General features: G+C 35.7%; 1 protein-coding gene across 1 annotated transcript in view; it reads left to right on the top strand.

Annotated features, from left to right (window-relative positions):
• The window catches only part of CDH18 (cadherin 18), a 482,604-nt gene extending 459,472 nt beyond the window's left edge, over nucleotides 1-23,132 (top strand). The window contains 2 exon segments of the mRNA XM_047731353.1: nucleotides 13,707-13,958; nucleotides 22,434-23,132. Coding sequence (XP_047587309.1) covers nucleotides 13,707-13,958; nucleotides 22,434-22,924 — 743 coding nt within the window. The 3' untranslated portion in view covers nucleotides 22,925-23,132.
• The last annotated feature ends 2,535 nt before the right edge of the window (nucleotides 23,133-25,667 follow it).

Raw genomic sequence — 25,667 nt, 5'->3', positions numbered from 1 at the left:
AGATAACTCACCCATGTTTATGTCTGTAAGCATATAATACCACTAATGTCCTCACAGCAAGTCAGATCTTGGAGAACAAAGGTCTCTTCACATGTTCCTTCCTATTTACATAAAAATTTCTTTGTTTGGGGCCTATTTTTCAGTATTCTCTGTGACATACACTGTAAGTATATTGGTAGAAAACACCAGCATGCAGCTAATATTCTGCTCAAAGAAACAAGAGTCCTATCAAAGCAAATATGTCCATTCAGAGAAAGCATAGCCCAAACACTGATTGCTTTGGTTGATAGCATTTTTTTTTCCTTTTATACAGATATAAATCTCTAGTGAAATTATCTGTCCTTCCTTTTTTCCTCTATTTCATAAATATATTAATCTTAATGATTTTATAACCATTATCAACTACCTCTTAGTGTCTCAATAAGATAACAGGTTTTGGTTTCTCATCGGGGAGATTGGAGAGACAGTACTGGGACACATGGTCTTGTTTCTTGATACATCTAGTAATTTTTTTTTTTTTTTTTGTTAGATGTCACATGTAGTGTATGGATGTAGGAGTCTCACATGACAATGTGTTTCTTCAGGGATTGTCACCCTTTTCTCTGATACACAAGGAGAGAAGGGGATCATTATGGTAACCCAATCAGAGTTGTGCTAAGTCAATGTTGATTTGTAGTTTTGTTCAGATTCAATCTCTGCCCTGTTGCTAGGACATGGCACTCTAGGACTTTCAACTGGGGGCTTGTTCGTGTACTGGGACCGTTACCCTGGTCCCCAGCTTTGACTATTACCTGTCCAATACAAAGAGAGGGGGCAGAAATCTCTCTTTGTATTCTGGGCCTTTTCCACTTAGACTTTTATGTTTCTGCTCAACTTTCAATTTAACTTCCAATTTAAATTTCAATTTAACAAATGTCTTTAGGGAAAGTCAGCCATGTGTTTAAAGGACTTCAATTTCCAATTTGACTGCAGGCCCAGGAGACTTCAAAAAGTTTTAGTTTCTTTGTCCCCAGGCTGGAATTCCATCCTCCCGTTAGTTTCTAGTACAAACAAACGGGTTTTAATCCGCAGCCCCCCGTTCATGGGCTTCCCCTCTCCAGAATCTTGCCCCGTCTGGTTATCTGGCTTCAGGAGTTCCTGAATGTCCTTAAGCAGACACTTCACTGGGATGTCCAGGCTTTTCTCTTTGTTATCACTAAGAGTATTTGTCAGTCAAACGCCATTTTACCTAGACCTCCATTTTGTAAATGGAGGTCAAGTATTTTTATTTTTCAAATATTTTGACAAATAGTTGGCATATAAAATGGGCTCAGAAGAAATGATGTTGTTCAGCAATAACCTAATTATCACAGAGATGCTGGCTCCCTGGACATTCACTGATATGCTGCAGATATGTATTCCTTAAAATTGAATTGAAACGGGTTCAGAACTCCATCCTATACACTGAGTAAAACCAAGACCCTTTGAAAAAATTCTGAAAGTGGTATTGGGTAACAACATTGTCACTCCATGCCAGGTACCACCTCAACTGATTATTTTGTATTTCTCTGGCTTTCGTTTGCCCTGTTTCTGTGTCCCATGTCTGCTGCAGTCCTTCTCCCACAAGTACCATGTGCTCAAAGCACACACTAGTACCAAAAGTGTGGGTGGACAGAGGACGGTGAAAAAACAGCGGAGCTTAGCAGATATCTGAAAGGAATAATAGGTGAGAGAAATTGTAGCCTAAAAATAGATTTCAAACTCATTCTTCTAAATCTTTAGGGCTAACTATGTGCAGCTAAATAAACTTGGCCTGGGGAGAGATTCAGAAAGTCACCCCCAAAGCAGAGTGACGTTGAGATTCACAAGAAGATATTTAAATACTGGCCCAAATCTGCTCATTACCCCTTATGATGTTGGAGAAATCACTGGGAATCAGAGCTCAAAGATCTTCCCTAAGTGGAATCATTGCAAGGGTCACATAGGTTGAAAGACAGAGGCAGTTAGTATACATTGGGAGGCATTTGCTATTAGAAAGAGAAAACCATACAGACTTTTTGAGTGGACACATGAAAACTTTGCCAATTTAAAATTTCTGGTAAGATAGAAAAACTCAACTAGTGCTGAAAAGTGAATTAGTAATCAGAAAGATGGAAGAAGAAGCAACACTGCCCCAGAGAACAGTGCTTTCACCACACTCTCAAGGGGCATGCGAGGTGGGGCCCATGTCCTTGGGAACCTCCTGCTCTTGAGTCCTGTGGCATTTTGCTACCTCTCCTGGTTTGTCTCCTCTATCAAGCTTCAGTCACTTCCCTCTCTTCACCACAGTCTGGGGAAACCATGACTCCATCCATACTCTGAATCATAACCGGAAAAAGTTAACGCCTTTAAGAGCAAATTGGCCAGCACCTCAGTCACCCAATACCCAGTACCCAAGAGACCTCAACCAGAGCAGATCCACTTTTTTTAAATGACAGATGGTTATATGATAGCTGTCATCTCCCTAATGACAGCCATTGTCACACTGTGGGTTCTCTCCCCATTTAGACTGTAAGATTCAGGAATACAAGGACTTTTGTCTGATTTATTTACCTGCTATATTCCTAAATCCTACCATGATATCTGACACAGAGGAAATTTTAAGTAAGTATCTATCAAGAAAAATAAGAGGGAAAAGCAGCAAAGAAGAATGTTTTAGTAGAGTCTGGAAATAGTTCGCCTCTATTTGAAACCTGGGTTCTCTGCGGATTATGTGTGAAACTACTGCCACGTCCTCATTCTCAGTGTGTTGGTTTCCTCTTTTGTAAAATGGAGATATGGAGACAATCATTACTATTTCACGCTTCTAAAGAGAGATCAAAATATAAAGAATTTGAAATTACATAGGAAGAGTTACAAGTTATAAAGGGTACATTGAAGGTAACTAAAAAAGAATTACATAGATGGAACCATAATATGAAATACCCAAATAAATTACTCTTGTAAAGACATATTTAAGATTGATAGAATATGTGTATACATAAAATGCCAGAGAAATTCCTTAAGTTGACAAATAAGAAAATAACTTTACCAATTTCCAGACAATGAATATAAATTGTAAGGAGTATAAATGGTCCTGAAGTGCTCATTTGCAACATTACAAGCTAATAGTCCATGGGTCTTCTTTTAGTGACGTTTGAACAAAAGAACTACAATAAAATAATCCTCTTCTTATTAGGATATCACTCATATGACAATTAGGGAAGAGTATTTTAAAATGCTGAATGCCTCAGAAAAATCTAAAAAACTATCAAGTGTAATAAAATTCCATGGATAAAATATTTGGAGCTACAGCAGCCCCATGAAAATAAGATAAGAATATCTGAAAAGGCAGAGACAAAGTATAAAATGAACAATATATAATTACACATCAAACAGAAATAATGATTTAAGTGTAGAGTTTAATCACATGTATGAGCAATAATGATAATATAGAAAACATGCTTCTTAAGAAATGTCTGTGAAATGGTCTTTGGATTTTTCCAATAAGAACATACTAATTTATTGTTTTGTTTTTTTTTTTTTAATTTTTTAATTTTTTTTTAAGACTTTATTTATTTATTTGACAGAGAGATCACAAGTAGGCAGAGAGGCAGGCAGAGAGAGAGGAGGAAGCAGGCTCCCTGCCGAGCAGAGAGCCCGATGCGGGGCTCGATCCCAGGACCCTGAGATCATGACCTGAGCCGAAGGCAGCGGCTTAACCCACTGAGCCACCCAAGCGCCCCTTGGTTTTTTTTTTTAAAGATTTTATTTATTTATTTGACAGAAAGAGAGATCACAAGTAGGCAGAGAGGCAGGCAGAGAGAGAGAGAAGGGGAAGCAGGCTCCCCGCTGAGCAGAGAGCCTGATGCAGGGCTCGATCCGAGGACCCTGAGATCATGACCTGAGCCGAAGGCAGAGGCTTAACCCACTGAGCCACCCTGGTGCCTTTATTTATTGTTTTTAATTTAAAAATGAAGCAAAGCACCTGAAATGCACACACACATGCACACACACACACACGGCTTTATTTCATTGTTTGACATTTACACGGCTTCCAGCATTCTATAGAAGACTCACACTATGTTACTATTCATCACCCTTCTTATTCTCTCTTCTTAGAAAGAATGAGCTTTTTTTTTTTTTCCACCTTCTAAAAGAAATTCTGTAGTCAGCTCTTAGATTAACATTGGTTTTCTCCTACCACTTAATCTGTAAAGGGGCGTGCGTTGACTGTGGTGTATAAGGCCCTCAGTGATCTAAGCTGTCCAGAATGTTAGGAGTTAAAACACAAAGCTTGCTTATGGGGGACTTGCCATCTAGTTGGGGAAATGAGGATGTTATGAAATGTAACTTGTGAACTCAGTGACACTTGAGTTCCTTTAAGGAGATCACTAAAGATTGTATTGTTCAAAAGACATAGAACATGATTTGACCTTACAGGATAGAACCTGTTCCACCAGGTAAAGTGAACCTGAGAACACTTTTCAATTAGATGAAGAATTGAGACAGCATAGAGAGGACAGAATGCAACAACAGTTAGAAGATCTAGCCGGGGAGATGTGGCAAAGCAGAGACACAGACATTGGATTCACTCCTGAGAACATAATAAGCATTAAGCACTGTGCTATATTCTACGCTGGAAAATATACCCTTTAGTTAATCCTTTAGTTGCTCTAATACCAAACTGTGGTGGATAGAAAATTTTGTATTCAACCAAAATCTGTAATATTTATTTGGAAAATTAGGACCCTTACCTATTAAATACTAAAGACTTTGATTTGGAAAATAACCAAGTGAAGGATTTCTAATTTTTCTTTTTGCAACATATACAGTATGTTTAATAATGACCTTATTTATCATTAACTAACATATCAATAATAATTTTAAAATAAAAAAGAAAAGTTCAGAAGAAAATATTTAAGTCACAACATTTTTAAATTACATTACTCTAAAACAACAAAAAAAAAGCAAAAAATGCTTTCTGCTTAAAATGAAATTTTTCCAAAGACCACCGAATCTTTGTTTATATTTTTTCAAAGATTTGTTTATTTATTTTAAAGAGAGATTGAGGGGGCCGAGGGGAGGGACAAAGGGAGAGAGAGAATCTCAAGTAAACTCCCCACTAAGCACAGAGCCAGATGCAGGTCTTAATCTCATGACCCTAAGATCATGACACTGAGATCATGACCTGAGCCAAAATCAAGAGTCCAACTTAACAGACCCCAGGCATCCCCAACCACCTAATCTTAAAATTGCGACCAATGAACTTCAATGAACTTTTAGCCTCAAAAACTCCATTGTTTCATTTCCACTTCTTAACCAAACATCTACAGCCATAATGTCACAAAGTCCGTGAGAATAAGTTTATACCAGGGTTCTGTGCACACAATAACTTTGTTCATTCATTTTATAATACAAAAGTGTAATCTAATCCCCCAATCTAAAATTATCATTAGTCTACCAGGTAAATCTGTTCTGCTTCATGGTCTTTATGCTGCCTCTTGAGGGACTAGGTTTTATTTGATGCAAGGAGATTTGCCAGCCTAATTCCTAGGCTTAACTCTAATTGCCAAGTGCATTTGTAAATCTTACAGATTTTGCTAGGGGAAGAGATCATTTATAACTATATGTACACTTGTATCTCTGTTTGCAGGGCCCTAAATCGCATTTAATATGCCTTCCAAATTTGAAATTCCTTATCATAATTTTATTGATAATTTGCTTTCAAGAACATCTACTACTCATATTTGTCTCTCAGTTTTCTTCTTTAGATAATGCATTTTCTACTTTCGTAGATACTCACATTCTTTAAAAAATGATAGAGTCGAAATACCACATTTTTAAATGAATGAGCTGCACTGAAGCTTACCATTTTAATCATACTAAACAAAAGAATCTGTAGACTCTCATTTTCACCTTGTTGCAGCATTTTGAAGATTTTGTTTTTTCCTTCTTTTAATCACCTTGTATTGTTTCTTTGCAATATTCATTTATACTTCTAAAAGTGACAGCAATATTATTTATAAGTTGTTTTATGATTTTTACCAAAATACTTAAAAGGCAATGCTGGAAAATAGTGTTTTTACTTGTGGCTATTTGGGTTTGATTGAAAGGATATCTAAGTTTACACTAACTTTAACATGAGGACTATTTTCAATTTTGACTCTGTTAAAAAGTTAAAAGGGTGTCTTTTGGGGGAGCCTGGGTGGCTCAGTTGGCTAAGTGTCTGCCTTCATCTCAGGTCATGATCTCAGGGTCCTGGAATTGAGCTTCACATCGGGCTCCCTGCTCAGCCAGGAGCCTGCTTCTCCCTCTCCCTCTGCTTTGCTCTCTCTCTTTTTCCCTTTTCAAATGGATGAATAAAGTCTTAAAAAAAAAAAAAAAGTCCTATCTGTAAAAAGTAACAACGACAACAAAAAGGTGTCTTTTGGGAGCCTTTTCTTTCAGATTTCACGGTCCATTAGTAGTGAAATGTGGTTATTTAGTCTGATATATACTGGGAACCACCAGAGGTTTTATGTATATTTTGTACTTCTTTGGCATTATCAGTTTTGTAGTAGTCAATACTCCCATAGTTTATTTTTGTCCTTCAAATGAGAACTCGCAGCTGGTGGTGTATTGTGCTTAATTTCTCTACAGAGTAGAACCATTTAAAATTCTGTTTTTATCCATAGGGCTTCCAGAGACCATTTAGCAGTTTCTCCCATTCCTAAATAAAATAACAGACCCATAGTCGAACTCAGAATATAGTTACTAATGACCCTTCACACAGCCTTAGGGGATGTGATGGCAGCTTTGCCTTGCTCGGACTTACCTGCACTCTGGTGAGGCTGGGACTTGCTGTTTTGGTTCTACTAGGGATCTCCTTTCCCTCCCAGTCGGATCACGGTCCTCCTTACTAACAGGAGGGCTGTCACACCCGATACAATCACACTGTCCTTCATGACAAGGTAGAGACTCAAAACGGGACTTGCTAGAAGGCAAACGGTTCACATACCATCTTGACCCCAAAATGGGGAGGCATGACTTGCAAATGCAGTGACTTGTTTTAGAGGCCCTTTTGCTCTAGTTAGTAAAATATTCTGTTATTTTCTTCTTAGTTATTTTAATCTTTTTTTTTTTACGTCTCTATGTATTTTTTCCTAAAATAATTGACAGACTCCACTGTCTCTCACCTTTTTATACTCCTACTCGTAGTGACAACAAAAGGAGAGCTAACTCATATTCTTTGAGCAAAAACATAAAAGTAGAAAAAATAAAAGTATGACTAGTTCTACCATTCTGTGCCTCTTTGTTTTGATTTCTGTTTGTGAACGGGAAGGCTATTCTCTGCCTGCATGGCAGGAAGGACACAATGTCTCCGACAGGAGTCCTGTATGTACTCCACCCTCTGTCCTGAGGCAGGGGAAACATTAAACAACTTCATAAATAGGATTATGTGTTCACTTTTTAAAGCTGAAGATTTTTCCTTACAATTTCCTTCAGTGTTTATAAATATAGTGACTCGAAACATAGTATCATCTACTTTGATTTATCCATTCCCTGCTAAGAATAATAGTAGTTGTTAAAAGTATGTGATCAGTAATGGGTAAGGGGTTTCTCTTATAGTCCGGATATTTTTTTTATAAACTACTCTTATATCTACCTCTATAAGTATATAAGTATTATATTATTGTGATACGTTCATGAATTATTCTGAATTTGGGGTTGGATTTCTATTTTAAAAGCTTCTTTTTTTCATCACCTTCTCCACTGTTATTAACACTTATACAAATTCATGTGTTATTCATGAGCAGATTTGCTGATATTCTTCAAGATTCATATTTTTGCTTCAGATGTACTTATGTTCTTGTTTAAGTCTTTAATACATAATCTTGTAGATACAGACATAATGAAAATCAAAGAGGAATTGAGCAGTTTCAAATGTGGTTTTAAAATGTTGATAATAGATGGTAGCTTCTTTTGGGGATAGATGTTTTCCTGCTGTGAGTGGAAGATGAGAGCGCAAAAGAAAACGGCAAAAGAAACTCAATAGCTACAGCCAGGAATCTGATAAAGAATGGATAGTAATAGGTTGATTTCTAATCTCCTTTCAGAGCACGGTCAAAGTTTCTCTACACACTTGGAGCCAGTTGAGATGGTCATAACTGTTTTACTAACATACATTTTTTTTTTTTTTTTTTTTTTTATGAATCTGAAAGCAGAAACCTTAGACATTGGATGGTGGTGTTTATCTGGGGTTTAAAGATTAGCAAGAGGGAGTGTGGCAGATGGTCAAAGGCACGACATTTCAGGGTGCAAACTAGGAACATAATGACATATTGGATCATACATTTGTGGCTTGGCAGAAATTCAAGTGAGACCAGGAGGATGTTTACAAACTTAAATGAACAGGCAAAGTCGGAGTCTGAAAATGGCTATTAGGGCAATTCGAGGCTAAAAGAACGGGAAGCCAGGAAGCAGGAGAGAAGGAAAGAACATTAAATTCAGAGCATGAGGAAATAATGCTGCTAAAGTGTTACAGGATATACAAGTTCATTTTCATTTTAATGTCTTAATACATGTCAACATAATAAGGAAACCATAACAGAAGACAAGTTCCTGCTGAATGTAGTTCAAATCATTATTTATCAAGTACTGTTATGTAAGAGGAGCTTTACAGGAAAGCAAAAGAGCATTGTTTCATGCATGGGCTCCAATCACAGTTAAATTATGAATGGATCTTATGGCTGCTAGGCCAGAAAATAAATGAAAACAATATGAAGTCATGTATATTTATTTGTCTGGAAAAATGAAGTTTTTATTTCCTAGCTTTCACTTCAGACATTTTTTTAATAATCAAAAAAAAAAAAAAAAAAGTTTAGTTCAATTAGAGATCCACATCTGGGGAATCTCAAACACTTCTGTTGTTCTGGTGGGTTTGGAAATATTTTAATAGTCTATTGGCTACGGTTGAGATACAGCATATCTTCATACCTGCATTATCAAATAAAGAATCCTATGAAATGGCAGGGAGTGTATAGGTGTCTAATAATTAAAGTGTTTTGAAGAACACATAGTTTTAATACTTACTAAGATATAAGGCAATTTTGGACTTAAATATAGGATCTGTTTTGCTCCAGGAGTATTTTAAAAGCATACCTATTTTAACTTAAATTGTTTTACAGTTTACACAAGTAGCACCAGAGATTAGAATCTTTCAAATCTCTCAAAATAATAAACAAAAAGGGGACCCATGTGGCTTAGTTGGTTAATCATCTGACTCTAGTCATGATCTCTGTGTCATGGGATCAAGCCCTATATTAGGCTCCACGCTCAGAATCTGCGGGAGGTTCTCTCTCCCTCTCCTTGTTCTCCCTCCCCCTGCTCACTCTTTCTCTAAATAAATACATAAATAAATAATCTTTAAAAATGTTAAATAAACAACAAATAAGATACATAGTAGTAATTTCAGAAACTTTTGTATGAATTCCAGAACTAATATGCAACTTACATTGTACTATCATATTCTCTAGCCTTCTGTCCCTGTAGAAAAAGAAAGGTTGCAAGTGTACCTATCTATTCAACAGTATATTTTACTGTAAATATTTTTTGTGACTTACCAATCAGTTGTAAAATCCCTGGAGTTCTTAGAGCTCCAAAATGAATTTTATTTTTGTGATCACTTGTCAAAGGACTCCAAATCTTACCTCTTTCACTACTTTTTTAGTGTCCAGGGGATGCCTGGGTGGTTCAGTGGGTTAAGCCTCTGCCTTTGGCTCAGGTCATGATCTAAGAGTTCTGGGATCAAGCCCCACATCAGGCTCTCTGCTTAGCGGGGAGCCGGATCCCTCCCCCCATCTCTTTGCCTGCCTCTCTGCCTACTTGTGATCTCTGTCAAATAAATAAATGAAATCTTTAAAAAAAAATCAAGTGTCCTCATGAGTCAGAACTTACATATGCACAGCAGTCTCCCTACCTCCTCCTGTATGTGCCCATATCCTTTTAAGAGAAAGAAATAGACTATATATTAAAATAAAAAATTCTTTGTCATCTATATTAAAAGAGTAAATCACATTCAAGGCAATTTCTAAATTACATTGAAGATATAGTTAATGGGAATATCAGGAATGTACTGATTATACTCAGAAAGACATGAATTACTAAGAGACTTTCCCAAAATTTCTGGCCAATTTCTGAGACCATTTGGTCACCTGAGTTCATATGGGACATGTAGAGTTTTCACACTATTGCTTCAAAGACTCTTCTCATGATACATTATTCTAATTTTTTTTTTCTCTTTCCAAAATCTTCTAAAACACCTTTTGGGGTAAAGTAGCACTTTTAAGCTAGTAAACTCAAAAGTACACCCATTATTCCAGTGCAGTCTTCTCAATAAAGAGATGCATAGATATCTCATACCTTTGTTGAATGATTCCAAGACTGTTTTAGTTTTTGTTGTTGTAGTTGTTTTGTTTTGTTTTGTTTTACCTCCCTGTGGCCTTATTCCTGCTTTCAGAGATATATATTGCAGAATAATTGCTGGTACTCAAGATCTCTCTTATACGATATTTTTGCCATCTAATAAGCATCTTTGTTTCACATTGTTTTAGTGTAAGGTCTTTGTGCTAGCTGTTCAGTGTCTTTTTAAATCCTAACCTAATATATTTGCTTGGTTTCTAAGAGTTCTACGAGCTTCTGTCTTCATCCAAAGTATTGAGAATTAAAATTAAGGAACAAACTTAGGTACACATTATTAGAGACTGTCCTTTATTTGGCATCGATAATTAACACTTTTCATTCACAGATGTTCCATCCTACTATAGCTGCCCTTTATTCAGCTCAAATTAATTTTTATCCACTTGGAAGTCAAGATTTTCTATAAAATTTGGTGTATATTGTTTTAATTGTACTTCAAGTTTAGAGATTCGTTGTTGCTCTTGACAACAAATTTTTCAGTTTCAACAAGACAAATTTTGTTCTCTGTGTATAAGTATAAAAGTAAGTAAGATATATATGTATACATATTCATATATATCTTCTCACCTCTCTCATTTTAGTTCAAAGTTTCCTTGTTCAAGTTCAGTGAGCTTTCAGTCAAGTACATTTTTTGCAGTTCCGGTTAGGTACACAATATCCCTTTTCACGAACTCATTATTCTGCTCAGCTAAATCTTTCTAGGTAGGAAGCTCTTTGCTTCATGAATCCTCTTTTCCTTTCAAAAGTCAAAACTTCACCTGGAAAAAAAAAAGAAAGAATATTTTTTAGGTTTCTGTGTCTGAGAGCTTTCTATTTAAGAACTTAAGGTGTAGTAGAAACATTTCCTGGCTTTCTCTTTGTTTCTGATTGCATTTCAAATAATTATTCTGAAACAGAGTATGCTTCCAAATTAAGGATATAAAGTGAACATTAGGTGAGAGCTATAAAAGGGAGTCCATACCCACTGTTGCATGTTAGGTCATTCTACACATTATTAATGATGTTTATTGAAATCAAGGGCCAGTGCCTTACATCTCTTCTTCAGAGGCCAGCAGTGAGATTCTCAAACATGTTTGTGCCTGTGAACACTTAGTTCATACCTTTGCCTTGGACTAGAGAGTTGTACATATAGGCGAGTTTATATTAATCATGATGCAACATCCTATAGCCAAGAAACGTGCTTCCTCAAAGTTCAGGTTTCTGGGAGAGTGCTTGTGACTGTATGGTTATATAACACACATGATGAATTTATGCTATTTTTCTTTCCCTATTCACGACTTGTTTCAGAATAGACAATTGATGGGGTCCCTGGGTGGCTCAGCGGGTTAAGCTTCTGCCTTCAGCTCAGGTCATGATCTCAGGGTCCTGGGATTGAGCCCGCATTGGGCTCTCTGCTCCGTGTGGAGACTGCTTACCCCTCTCTCTCTGCCTGCCTCTCTGCCTACTTGTGATCTCTCTCTCTGTCAAATAAATAAATAAAATCTTAAAAAAAAAAAAAAGAATACACAATTGATACATTATTTTTTTTTCCTTTTCTACTGGGTAAGAAAACCTTTTGTGATTTCTTATTAGCTATTTGTGCTCTATAACAAACCTTCAATTATATGTATAGGCATATGTATATAGTCATATGTGTATGTGTGTATATGATTATGAATACATATATATGATTCATGTGTTTTATTATCTGTATTACATTGAATATTTGAAAAGTTTATCTTTCTATTGCTTTAATTTGGCCATGTAAAATCAAGAAAGCATAGCTGTAAGTTATTGTATCATGACTATCTTAAACATACTCATATGTAACAGAATTCCAATTTTCAGAATAAAACAATCGACGAGATAAAAGAATTCCTAAATGTCATTGTGTAATGATTCCCTTACTTTTTAGTGAAAGATAATTAACTCACAGGTGTTGCTTCAGGTTAGGTTCTCCAGAAGCAAACTCTGAACTGGAATTTAGAGTGCAGGTTGTTTACGGGAGTGTGCCCTTGGGATCAACATCTGTGGGGCAGTGAGAGGAAGAAGGTTGAACAGAGTGAGAAATTGAACTGCTATGCAAATTTAATGCCTCACCGCTGACCCAAGAGTAAAGCTGTGGAACTAAACCTGCCATTCACTATGTCTACATTCAGTAGAAATGGCTAGACCTTTATAACCTTGGAGCAATGAGTCACTAAGGAACTGCTGCTCCGGAAGGATGCAACATAGGGCCAGGTGATAATCTATAGCTAGGTTAACTAGTTATTCCATGCCGGGAATCTGCGCAGCACCTCGAAGTATATACCAAAAGGGTCTTTTGGTCAACAGGCTTGCTGGAATGAGGAATAACAATACTTAGATTACCATATACTATGTGCACTTGAGAACATCAGTATAATGTTAATGAGTAAAAAGGCAGCATGACATTGTGGTTTTGAGCAGGGTTCTAGAATGTATTGAGGTTGTATCCTGATTATTTAGCTCTTTGATTTTGGGCAATTTATGCTCTGGGTTTTAGAATTATTATTTATAGTAAAAATGATTTTTCTTAAAAAATTAGAAATTTAACATCTTCTCCCTTATGAGGTTTTGTGGATAGATCAAAATCTTTAATCCACAGATTTATCATGCAGGCATTTAATGTAATATATAGTATTTTAAAAGTACATAAAAATAGAATTAACTATTTTATTCATCATTAACTTTCCATGTTGCACCTACTATAATGAGAGCGATTCAAATCACAATTAAGTCTGAAAAAGTTTGTCAATTGAGCTGATCTCTGTAATTTATCATCTATACCAGTGGCCCCCTTTTTTTGTACATTAACATCGCCTGAGTAGTTTGCTAATAACAGAGATGTCTGTTCCTATTGCTTACCTTGAGTCACAAAGTTTGGGATGGGGACCACTGTCTCTTCTCAAAGGCCAGGACCCATTGGCTTGAAGCCATCTGTCGTCTTTTAAATCTTTTTGCTATTATGTCCATGTCCGAAATGTTGACTGCTTGTTCACTCCTCTGTCTTCTACTCTTCCCCTTCTCTTTTAGTTTGGGCTCAATTAATTTTTCCAAATCAGTATCTCAGTTTAAGAACATTTATTAGTCATGCTTTAATGATCGCCCCTTCATGTTCCTGTGTCCATTTCATAAGCTAAAATTAAAAAAAAAAAAATCACAGATACCCATTTTATCCATTAAAGGAAATGTGAATCTTGAATGGCGGCTTTACTAAGTACATTTTGTTTTGCTTATGTCTGTCATAGATAACACAGCCAGCATTCTGACAAGGCGGAGGAGATTTAGTCGAACTATTCAGGATGTGTATTATCTCCCCATTATGATCTCTGATGGTGGAATCCCCTCTCTCAGCAGCAGCAGCACCCTCACCGTCAGGGTTTGTGCATGCGAGAGAGATGGGCGAGTGCGGACCTGCCACGCGGAAGCGTTCCTGTCCTCGGCTGGCTTGAGTACAGGGGCCTTAATCGCTATTCTGCTGTGTGTTGTCATTCTCCTAGGTGAGTCCTCCAGCCTCCTAACGTTGTGTGATGATGATTCGGAATGTACCTTACAATGGCCAACAGTGCATTAGAAAAGAGAGAGAAAGAAAGTCGTTTTGACAGAACCCAAGAATTTGGACCACAAAATATAACTGCACAGACTTCCTCTTGTTTAGCTTTCTCAATACCATAGCTGATCTATAAATAATTTGATTCAAATGGGATGAAAGAGTCGAAATAACAGAAGAAAAGATAGACGATAAGAGAAATATTGGGGAAGGATCCATTTTAAAAAGAATTCATACTAAAAATTCTAAATACCATACTAAAACGGCTCTTATAATAGATTTCAAAGAAGATAACTGATATCATTCTAAAATGAATCTAGGAGCGCCTGGGTGGCTCAGTGGGTTAAAGCCTCTTCCTTCCCTGGGGTCATGATCCCAGAGTCCTGGGATCCAGCCCCGCCTCAGGCTCTCTGCTCGGCAGGGAACCTGTTTCCTCCTCTCTCTGCCTGCCTCTCTGCCTACTTGTGATCTGTCTGTCAAATAAGTAAAATCTTTTTTTAAAAAATAAATTAAATAAATAAATATAATGAATCTAAACACCAAATAAAAAATAGATTTCTTGTAGCAATTTCTATTGGTCAAAAATATTACTTAATCATCAATGTTAGCTGAATTTTAAAGTGCTGCTCTAAATAATTTTGGCCTTAGAGGTGTTAAATTTTATTGCTTAATAGGATTTTTACTTGAGATTTGCATTATATTTCATTTTAATAAAAAATAGGGCACTTTCTCTAATTATGGATTATCATTTTCATAGTCTAAGTTATCATAACCACATATGAAGCTATTACTATAAACTCTTTAAAACTGCTATTTCAGCAAGAGCACAAATCCAGATTTTTCTATAACAAGAGAAATAGATGTAAGTCATCTTTCTGTTTCATTGTTCAAAGTGGGTACATACTTACTTACCCAGCATGTTCTCCTAATTCTTTGATGCTTTCTCTTAGCAACCTTCTCTTTTGCTTGTTTCTCAGTACTGTTCACACATGGAAGGAAAATAAAAAAATATATATATGCTTTGTTGAGAAAGACTTTTTCTTTTTTCTTTTTTTTTTTTGCAAGAGATGTTCCTTATTTTGTTCCTGAGGTAAAGACAAATGGCCAGTACAGAAGGAGCAGAAGAAGGTAGAACGAGGCTGAGAAGTGGGATGGTTATTTCAGCAGCGTTAAGACAGTTTGAGGCAAAAAAACAAAACAAACAGACAAACAAACAAACAAAAACCAGTTTGGGGCTTCATTGAACATGGTAGATGTTAGGCTTCATTCTAGAGTATAAAGAGACATTTAAAGCAAGAGAAGCAGTGAGTCCATCATAAGATTTGTATTTTGAAAAAAGATGACTATAAATGAAGTAGAGAACAAGTCTCACAGTGGAGGCAGAGCACGTAGACAATGAAATCAGGATAGCAGTCTCTCTCAGCATAGTTTGGACTAGCAGAGTTAGAACAGAGGTGAAGAGTAGATAATATCAAGATGTCTTAGGTGAAATCAAAAGTGATCTTGGATAATATGATGCAGATGCCGGGGTGAAAATTTTTTATCAAAATTTTAACAAAATATTTACTGGCAGTCCCTGAGATTCCATTTGAAAACTACAGCACTGATAATTTTGTGTCAGTGAACAAATACCTAATGTTTATGACATGGTGTCTCTTTCTTGGAACAAGTTTCCAAGGGATAAAAACAAAATAGCTGAAATTAAAAAAAAAATGATCTTGGATAAATTAGATATTGTTTGAGTTAGCAGAAGATCAAAGAAAACTTTCTATCTCTTGCTGAATGTGGACCCTGTTCCTCATTGAGCTAGGGGCACCAGAGGTGCACTTTGTTGAGATAATAAACTAGGATGAGCTGTGATGAGTTCCAGCATGGTCACCGTGTCAAGAAGGATGTGATGGCAGGACAGAGTGAAGGGGACGTCAGAGAAAAAAGAGGAATTAAAGTAAAGTATGATGTCATCAAAGTCAAAGGGTAAAAAGTATATCAAAGAGGACAGAGCATTCAACAGTTGCAATCAAAAGTTGATCAAAGGTTAAGTAAATTGTATATCTAAATGTACCAGGGGCGTCTGGGTGGCTCAGTAGGTTAAGCATCTGCCTTCTGCTCATGTCATGATCCCAGGGTCAAGCCCTGCTCTGGGTTCCCTGATCAGCTGGGAGTTTGCTTATTCCTCTTCCTCTCCTCCACCTCCCTCCCCCACCCATACATATGCTCTCTCTCTCTCTCTCAAATAAATAAATAATTAAAAAAAATAAAAAACAAACGTATCAATTGCACTTAGCAAAGTGAAGCATGGAGGTTTAGTGCCCCTTCACTGGAAGTATTTCACTGCGGTAAAGTCTTATAGTAGATGCAAGGTGAAGGAAACCAGGAAAATTCGGCTTTCGTAATTTTATTTCTTTATGAATTAATTGGTTACAACTGTTATTTGCTTTAGGCATTTATGTATTACTTTTTTTCTGTTTGAAATTCAAAACAAAAGCTCACATACAAAACAAAAATGGAAAATAAGATAAAATAAAATAAAGCAAGTACAAATATTGATCCCTCCAGGGTTCCTATCCTAAACCACAAAGAATAGAACTTTGTGACTTTAGTATAAGGTCTACCAAAGTCCTGATTTTGAAAGATAGTTCATTTGGAGGCGTCACTTATCTGTGCCTTTTGTTTTCATCTAGCACCATCAAACCATCTTTGTATACTAAGGTAAAGGCTTAAAAATTTAATTAAAAATGTTAATATACAGGTGTATTTAAGGTATATTATGTAAAATAACATTTTATTATAGCAAGAAACAATAGTTCCCTTTAATAGATTTTATAAAAATGTCATTTCTCCTTTGGGGTAAATAAGAGAGCATTCTAAATTTTATGCTCCCCCAGAGGACTAATGAAACAGAGGTGCCATTTAATATGTTTACTCCTTCAATTTTTATTGAATCTCAAATGTATTTTTACAGTTTTATCCAAAGCTTGCAGAATCATTTTGTTACTTCAGGTTTAAACAACCATTATTTATAATGTAATTTTTACTTTTCATGACAGTTGTAAGGATTTTTATTTTTATTCAGAAGATACTTAGACAGTAGACTCAGAATGTAGTCATTTGTCATTTCAAAATAATGTTTGTTACTGTGCAAGCTCATAATTTCCAAGGAAAAGATCAGCAACACCAGAGGTAGCAAAACTTTATTTTAGAACTTTTTGTAATTCTGAAATAACATTAAAAACTAACAGCTAAACAAATTGTGAAATGAATATTTTAATATTGAAAAGTTTTCTGATTATCAGCTGTTTGTGGAAATGACTTATATGAACCCAGCCCTGGTTTTGCCACTAATTAACTGTATGATCTCAGGCGACCTCTACAGTCTCTTGTTTCTATTTACAACTCTATAAAAATAAAGTATCAACTAGTAAAGAACCTTAGAGTCATCTATAAAATTTTGTGGTGCTTATTTATGTTTTCTTATAGATTCCATGCATGTGTGTATATCGATTATCTGAAATTGTGGGCCTCACTTTGAATGGTACATGTGCACATCGTGAGTCAGGTTATGATTTGTCAGAATTACCTTTTTAAGACCCTTTTTTGATGGGATGTAGGGGAGAGACTTTAGGGTGAGCCTTCATGATGCAATCAGAATTTGGTGCTAGAGGAAGGATAATGAGAGTTCTTTTTCCCTTCTGGGGATCTGACATTTCTTTCCCAACCTGCATCCCATCCCTTGTAATGGTCCAGAGCAAACAGAAATCATAGCTTAGCACAATAAACCATTGAGTTAGTCTCTGAATCAGGCCTCTGTCACCTGCCCTTCAGTCTACAAAACAAATATAAGCCGGTAACTTAGATGAGTCTACCATCTGGATTGTTCCTACTCTTGGACATAAATTTCCTGATCAGTGAGGATCAGGGTAAATTTAATGTGAGGAGTGTGAAGGCCTAGGAACAAAGGTGGAATCAATGTGGAGACATGTGCCAACCTGCTTGTCAGCTGAGCTATCTGACATGACTGTATGAGCTCCCCTTGGTCTGCAAAAATAAGTTCCAGTGAGAAGTGTCATCAACTGGTATAACCAATAGCACAACAGGATCTAGTAAAAGTAATCTTCCTGACTTGGGCCACCTCATTTCTGCCAAACTTGGTACCAACATAAGATGGTATAAAAAAGAATGAGGTGATATTTATGGGAAAAAAAAAACTCTACTATGAAAAGTATTTTGGGGAAATATGTTGGGAGTCAGTATATAATGTATTCAAATGCAAGCACTATGACAGTTTATGTTATGAAAATGCAAAACCCCTTAGAAGTCCGAGCACTGTGGAATCATGGATAAATAAATTAATAAATGAGTGGAATGATATGAGAAAGGAAATACAAAAATGTTTCTCTAAATTTGAATTCATTCATGAATAAAATGAATAAAACTCAGTAAATTCATTTTAAGTTTCATAAATAAAGAGAATAAAATGAATTTAAAAATCCTAACCAAACTCAAAGAGAAGGAAAAGGAATATACTAACCAAGAATAAAATAGTCATTAGACTAAAATCCTCCCCAAACACTACAGTTTAATATTTTAATCCAGATTATATAAAACTTCAAAATACTGAAAATCTTATATAATTTTGAACAAAGGGGTAAGCACTCTATCTCATTTATTTTATAATGCCATGGCTCTGTCAAGTTATCTCTTCCCCAAATAACCCACTTTAAGAAGAGGTACCTTGTTTCACATGTATGGGTTGCTAGACTGTGAGGGGGAGGGAAGTCATTTGAAAATACTCATTTGGCTGCCATTTTTAAAAAGAGCTTAACTCTCAAAACTGTGTATGTAATTGTTATCTTCATTCTCTAAAATATATTTGATTTGTGGATTTTTTTTTGGCAAACGTTTAGTTTGGCTTTCAAACATTAAAAATTATTATCAAGCAAAATTAGGTGTTTGGTATTATTAATGACCATAAGCTGACTTAAAACTATATTTAAAAATTATCTTCCTAGTGAGGTTATGCCACATCATCACTCTACAGAGATTATTCTTTTGTTAGTCCACTTAAGAATTATTTACAGAGTCTGTACTGTGTATGATTTGCTCCAGAAACATTGACTGAACAAAAATGAATATAAAGCAATTCCCTGGAAACACACCTAATTATTAGTGCTTCCACATTCTTTTCTGAGTTTCTCTAAAATTATCTTTGACTAGAGGGACCACATGTCCATATTTGCCCTGCTGTCCTAGAGTAATTATAAATGAAATCCCTGTTTCCTCTTAAAAATGTCCCAGATTATATGGTTAATTGTATGTTGATATACTAAATAGATATGGAATAAATCTAGAAATCTCTGGTCACTGGAAAATGACTGTCCATGCTTAGGAAAGAGATAGTGTGAGACCTCAGAGTTCAAACTTAACTAATATCTATATTTTGAATCAAAATATATCAGGAATATTTTTTTAATTTGGGAAAATGAGTAAATATGAGCTGTCATAATAATAATTCCAGCTTTATCCCCTATATTTCATTAGGCAAACAGGGCACTGATATTGGTGAAGGATGCAAATTATATCCATACTTTTTAATAATAATATTGATCACATTCTCCCTGGTATGCATGCACATAAACTCCCTTGAAATCAATCAATCATTTTAACATTAAAAAAGTAACTTGGTTTATTGACAAAAGTAAGACACTTTACTATTAAAAAATTTGTTTGTATAAATAGATGTTTTTATTTAGAACAACCTCCTTAATCATAAAGATGAGCAGAAATATATAATGGGTGATAAATCAAAGCCTCTGAATGGAATGGAATAAGTTATTGGGGATGCTATTTGGGACATTGAATTAGAATGCCCTAAGCAGGTTTTACACTGAAATAAATAGTAAGGTATTGGGGCACCTGGGTGGCTCAGTTGGTTAAGGGTCCACCATTGATTTCTGTTCAGGTCATGATCTCAGGGTCCTGGGATCAAACCCTGTGTCAAGCTCCATGCTCAGCAGGCAGTCTGCTTGGGATTCTCTGTCCCTCATCTCTGCCCCTCCCCCAATCTTTCTTTCTCTCTCTCTCTCAAAATAAGTAAATCTTTAAATAGTAAGGTATTAGATATACATTTGCTACAATCAGCAAAAGTATCAAAATAAGGTGCTGTATTAATAATGTCTTCAAAGTATAAGTAGCAGGTTTGAGAAACTGTTTTTAAATAGCATAATATTTGGGGGTCCCTGGCTGGCTCAGTGAGTAGAGCATGTGATTCTTGATCTCGCAGTTACAAGTCAGAGCCCCACATTGGGTTTAGAGATTATTTATGAATAAAAATCTTAGATAATAAATAAACAAACAAACATAATATTGGTGAAGCAGGGCCACATAATGGCATCTGCATTTCATTTCAGCTTTCTATAATCACTCCAGACGCAGTGACTCACTGTTTCCACTTGTCTACCAGAATCTCCTTTGTTCAATTCTGCCATTACCGAGTCCTTTTATTCCATACACTTCCAGATGATTTTTCTGGCCCTTTCTACAGATGTTTTGTCTTTTTATATATATTTTTTCTTCATTCCTGTAGGTGCTCACTTGCCCTTTCTCTGCAAAATTAGATTCTCCAATTCATTGTGACCATCTCTTTCCATGTGTAGTAAATTCTCTGATATTTTTCTTTGCACTTCTGGCTTGAAAATCTCCTTTTCCACTTTCTATTGTCATCTTCGAAGTTCATATACACTGTGATATCTAGTTTAAAAACAGGCAAGGCTCATTTATTGTAACATTTAGGGATATGCATAAAATGCATTGAATTATAAAGAGAAACAAGGAAACAATAATGATAAAGTAAGAAAAGTTACTTTTTAGAGGTATGAGATAAAAGGTCAATTTCTAGGGAACCAGCTTTTTTCTTTATCAGAGGATAGCTAACCTGGTATTTGTCTGCTTTACAAGTATTTGTTAAAGATACCTATCAGTAAAGTTGCCAGATAAAATACAGTATACAGAAATAAATAGATAAAATACAATATAGAAACCTGAATTTCAGATAAAAATACATGTCTGTAGGTGTATATTTGTATGTGTGTGTGTGTATAGCATAAGTATGTCACATGCTGTATATATCTAAACTGTTTCTATATATGCATATTTATCTATGTTATACATATATGTACACATTATACACACACATATATGTATGCCTTTTGAGTGTACATCTTTGATTATCACATTATAAAGAATGTTTAAAATATCAATGCCCCTAATAACTGTTATCATAAAACCTAGATTTCAGCTGACCGAGAACATTTTGTAAAGCTGAAGTAAAGAATACTGGGCCTAATAGCACAAAGTAGAAGTAAGGTAATTCTTTCTATTTAGTAATGGCTTAGTATCATCAAATAGAAAGATTTGAAAATACTGAGAAACAGCCAAAGCAAACTGCCCAAGATCCATTTACATCATTTCATCTAATGGTTGTGATATTACTGGTAATAATCCACATGCCCAACTCAGTTCCTTGTTCCATATTTTTTAAATAACAAAATGGAATATGATAATGGAAGCATCATCACCTTTGGTGTGAGAAGTTGTAGGTTACAGTCTAAGTTCCTCTATCTGCTATTTGTGTGATCTTAGAGTCAGATCTTAGTTATTCATGGAATTTCTCTTGAGCCTCAGTTTCCTTGAGGAAACCCAAACTTTTCTGTGAGGATTAAATCAAAGTGTTATGTAAAAAACATTTGGTAATCTAAAAAATTCCTCTGAAACTTAAGTACAAATAAAATAACATCTTGTGCAGCTTGAGAGATATATGCAATTATTAATGCCTGATAATATAATTCTAAAAAATACTGAGCAAAAGGGATCAACCATGTAAAATATTCCTGCTTTGGTTTCCTACAAAGCATCAAAAGGAAAGGGTTTAAAGTATGGGCTCCTTCTTATTTGACAGAAACTAAAAATGTCCTTCCTTTAGTGTATCTGCCTAGAATCTATACATAGACCAACACCCACCGTTATTCTCCCAGGGAAAATTCCGTTGTGCTCTTCCATCATCTGTTTCCCTTAGTGTGCAGACTGGATGACAGACCATGGTGAGCCAGGAATCCTGAAATCATAGGTCTGACAAATGAAAATATTGTGTTTTTCTAGAAAAGATCAGTGATTCCCAAGGCCTTGTAGAGAAATCATTTTCACATTCCTTGAGATTTAAAACAAACAAACAAACAAACAAGCAAATGAAAAACCAAAAGAAACAAAACAAACAAACAAAAAGAAACCCCTTCAACTGTTATCCAGAAAGTGCAGAGATCAGGATGGTGTTACAGTGCAAGCCTAAATAGAATGTAGTTGCTGATGTCAAATCTCCAAGAACTTCCATCCTTTTTTCTAACTCTCCATCCTCTTTTCCATTTTTCTTCAGCAATTGTAGTACTTTTTATCACCCTGAGACGCAGCAAAAAAGAGCCGCTGATCATCTCTGAGGAGGACGTGAGGGAGAATGTGGTCACCTATGATGACGAGGGTGGCGGAGAGGAAGACACCGAGGCCTTTGACATCACAGCCTTGAGGAACCCATCTGCCGCTGAGGAGCTCAAGTATCGGAGAGATATCAGACCCGAAGTGAAACTCACCCCCAGACACCAGACATTGTCCACCCTGGAAAGTATAGATGTTCAGGAATTTATTAAGCAAAAACTGGCAGAAGCCGACCTCGACCCCAGTGTCCCCCCTTATGACTCTCTTCAGACTTATGCTTATGAAGGTCAGAGATCAGAGGCTGGGTCCATCAGCTCACTGGATTCAGCGACCACACAGTCAGACCAGGATTATCACTACCTTGGAGACTGGGGACCCGAATTTAAAAAGTTAGCTGAACTCTATGGAGAAATAGAATCTGAAAGAACAACTTAGGGGGTTAATTCTTGCAATCTTGTAGAATTTGCTTCCTGAGCAAGTGGAGATACAGCCTCAACAATGACAAGGAAGAAACGTGGAGACAGTACTTGGAACTGAGCAAGCTGTACACAGCTACTGTAGAAACAAGTGCCCTTTCCATGATCGAAACTGGGTTATTTAATCAGAAGACAGTCAAATTAAAAAAAAAAAATACAGAGAAAAAGCTATTGTTCCTTGTGTATATTTTCAATTGCTCAATAAAGTCTGTGGTACTGTTTAATTAAGAATACCTGAATTAAGCCAAACAATGATATTTGTTTCAATATTTTGTGATTTATTTTCGAAAATCAAAACTAAACAGAAAGATTCAAATTCACTTATGATTAGGGGTGGTACACCACAAAATGAAACTTATGCAGGTAATCGGGTCCTCTTTTTCCACTTCTGTGGACTCTTGAGACCCATACTCTATTACTACGACAGATCTTATTAGCGTTGTCTTGTGTTCAACTGACATGAGGTATATCCAGTATACCAGGTCACTCCATCATGGACTTGTATGTACCATTTTCTTTTGCCCTCCCCACTTCTTTTCTCCATACAAAATTGATGGAGCATGGGGATTTGCTGCTTGCACTATAATGTATGCAACTTCTGCGCACCTGTTGTGCACCGCTCTGAAGCACGGAGACTACCGTCTCTGTCCTGCCTGCCCTCCTTTCTTTTAACAAAAGAACCCCCCCCCTTTTTTTTACTGGATAGAATGAATGGTTTAAGTAAGATATACTCAGATAATCTTCTATGTCAGGGAAAGATTTAATTTAAAATAGAGTCACAAACCTTATCCTGTATAAAACATTGGAAAACTCAATGATTCGTTCCATTCCATTTGTTTTAAGACATTTACATCGGCAGTTTTGATCATGCCAATACCTAAAATTAGTTGTTGGGCATTTTGCTGCTTAGTTTATACTTCAGTCTAATTTGCTTATTTATATAACACAAGTGGTCATTGAAAATATGTACCTCACATGATAACAATGTAATCTGAAAAGTTGATACTCCGATTTACATAAATCTTGTAGACCTTGGATTGATTTACCTTTATTCCTTACACAGGTTCAGATTGTCCTCATCTCACTGACTGCTTAGCCCTTATCTGTTTGGGATCTACAGGAAAATATATAAAACTGAAGCAAAAAAAATAGGAAATTCACCCTTAATATACTTGGAAACGTGCCTCAAAGTCTCTGAGCTTCAGGGTCCCAAACCACAAAATAGAGATGGCAAAGACTTCCCTCCTGTCTCACAGGTTGTGTGAGGATCAAGAAGCATCTGTAAAAGTGCTTTGCCAACTGCAAAGTGTTCTGTCATGTAAAGACTTGCAGACACTATCTAATTTTCTAATTCTGTTAGCTGACAAATAGTTACATACATTTTTGAATAAAATATATTATCATGAGAGAATTTCATAAAACCTTCAACAGTGTAGCAACTGCTAACTAAACATAATACACGTTTAATTATTTTGATATTTTCCCAAATAAACTAATTTTCTTCAAATTTCTTGTTTTTTTTTTTCCCCCTAAAATGGTTTAAATAATATTTTGCTGTTGTCACTATTGGTCTTAAAATAAGCATGATGGTCCTAGTCTCCAAAAATTACCATATTTATGTATTTCAAATAGATTGAAGTTTTAAAACCCACAATTCAAAAATTATCTCAAGAAGGAGTTTTTCCTTAGCTCTTTAAATTTCTCATAATCAAGTGTCCTCAAAAGTTACATGGCATTTTCTGATTCCACCTATGTGCAAAATTTTAAATTTTGCCTCTGTTTGCAATTACCCTGTGCTATCATATTTCAGTTTAGAGGTATGGGAAATAAGTAAGCTTAGTTTGAATAATTCTCAATATGTGTAATAAGCTCAAGGAATAAAATTTAATTTAAGTTTTTTATCACATTTTAGCTTTCCAAATGCTGCTTTATCATTTTTTAATATCATAATGGTGTGCATTTTCGTATAATGCTGTATCAGGAAAACAACACCACCACCACCACCACCACCCAGGGGCCTTGGGGAATGACCTCTGGAGACACATACTCTGATTATACTAATGTTCGACCACATTCACACTGAAAGAAAGATACACTTGTGGAGAATTACTGTGGATGCTGGTGTTAGGACTTTCCTATGCAAAGGGGAGCAGGAAGGTCAGGTTTGGGAATTCCATTACACCACAGTTTGGCTTTGGATTTAGATTTTTCATAAACTATTCACAGATTATTATTTTTTTTTTGTTTGCTTTGTTTTCTTAATATTCACCTGGTAACATTACAGATGAGGTTTGAAAGCTGAAAACGTATCTGTACATTTAACCATTTGCATAAAACCCAAGGTCCTCTGCATGGTTTTTAGTATGAAAATATTTCCCTAATTATATGAAAAAAGCACCTCCGATCCATCTAATTTTAATTATACATTATAATGATAATGGATTGCTTCTAAGCCCCTAATGTTAAGTATACTATGGAGGCAAAATGGACTTCTGTAGTCCTGAAATGCTACGTTTCTGTGTTGATTTATTCTAGAATTTTGTTAATGAAAGCATTCTAAGTGTTATATTTTATATGAACTCTGAAACTAGACAATTACATCATTATTATAAATGTGATTAAATATCATTTTTTAAAAATTCTACTACTTTGAGTCAAGAAAAAAATATAATGATATATAGATGTTCTACAAATAGATTGAA

This window comes from Lutra lutra, chromosome 5 (genome assembly GCF_902655055.1).
Source record: "Lutra lutra chromosome 5, mLutLut1.2, whole genome shotgun sequence".
NCBI classification, from domain to species: domain Eukaryota; kingdom Metazoa; phylum Chordata; class Mammalia; order Carnivora; family Mustelidae; genus Lutra; species Lutra lutra.
Note: the sequence above shows the minus strand (reverse complement) of the source record. Positions and strands in the feature narration are given on the sequence as shown.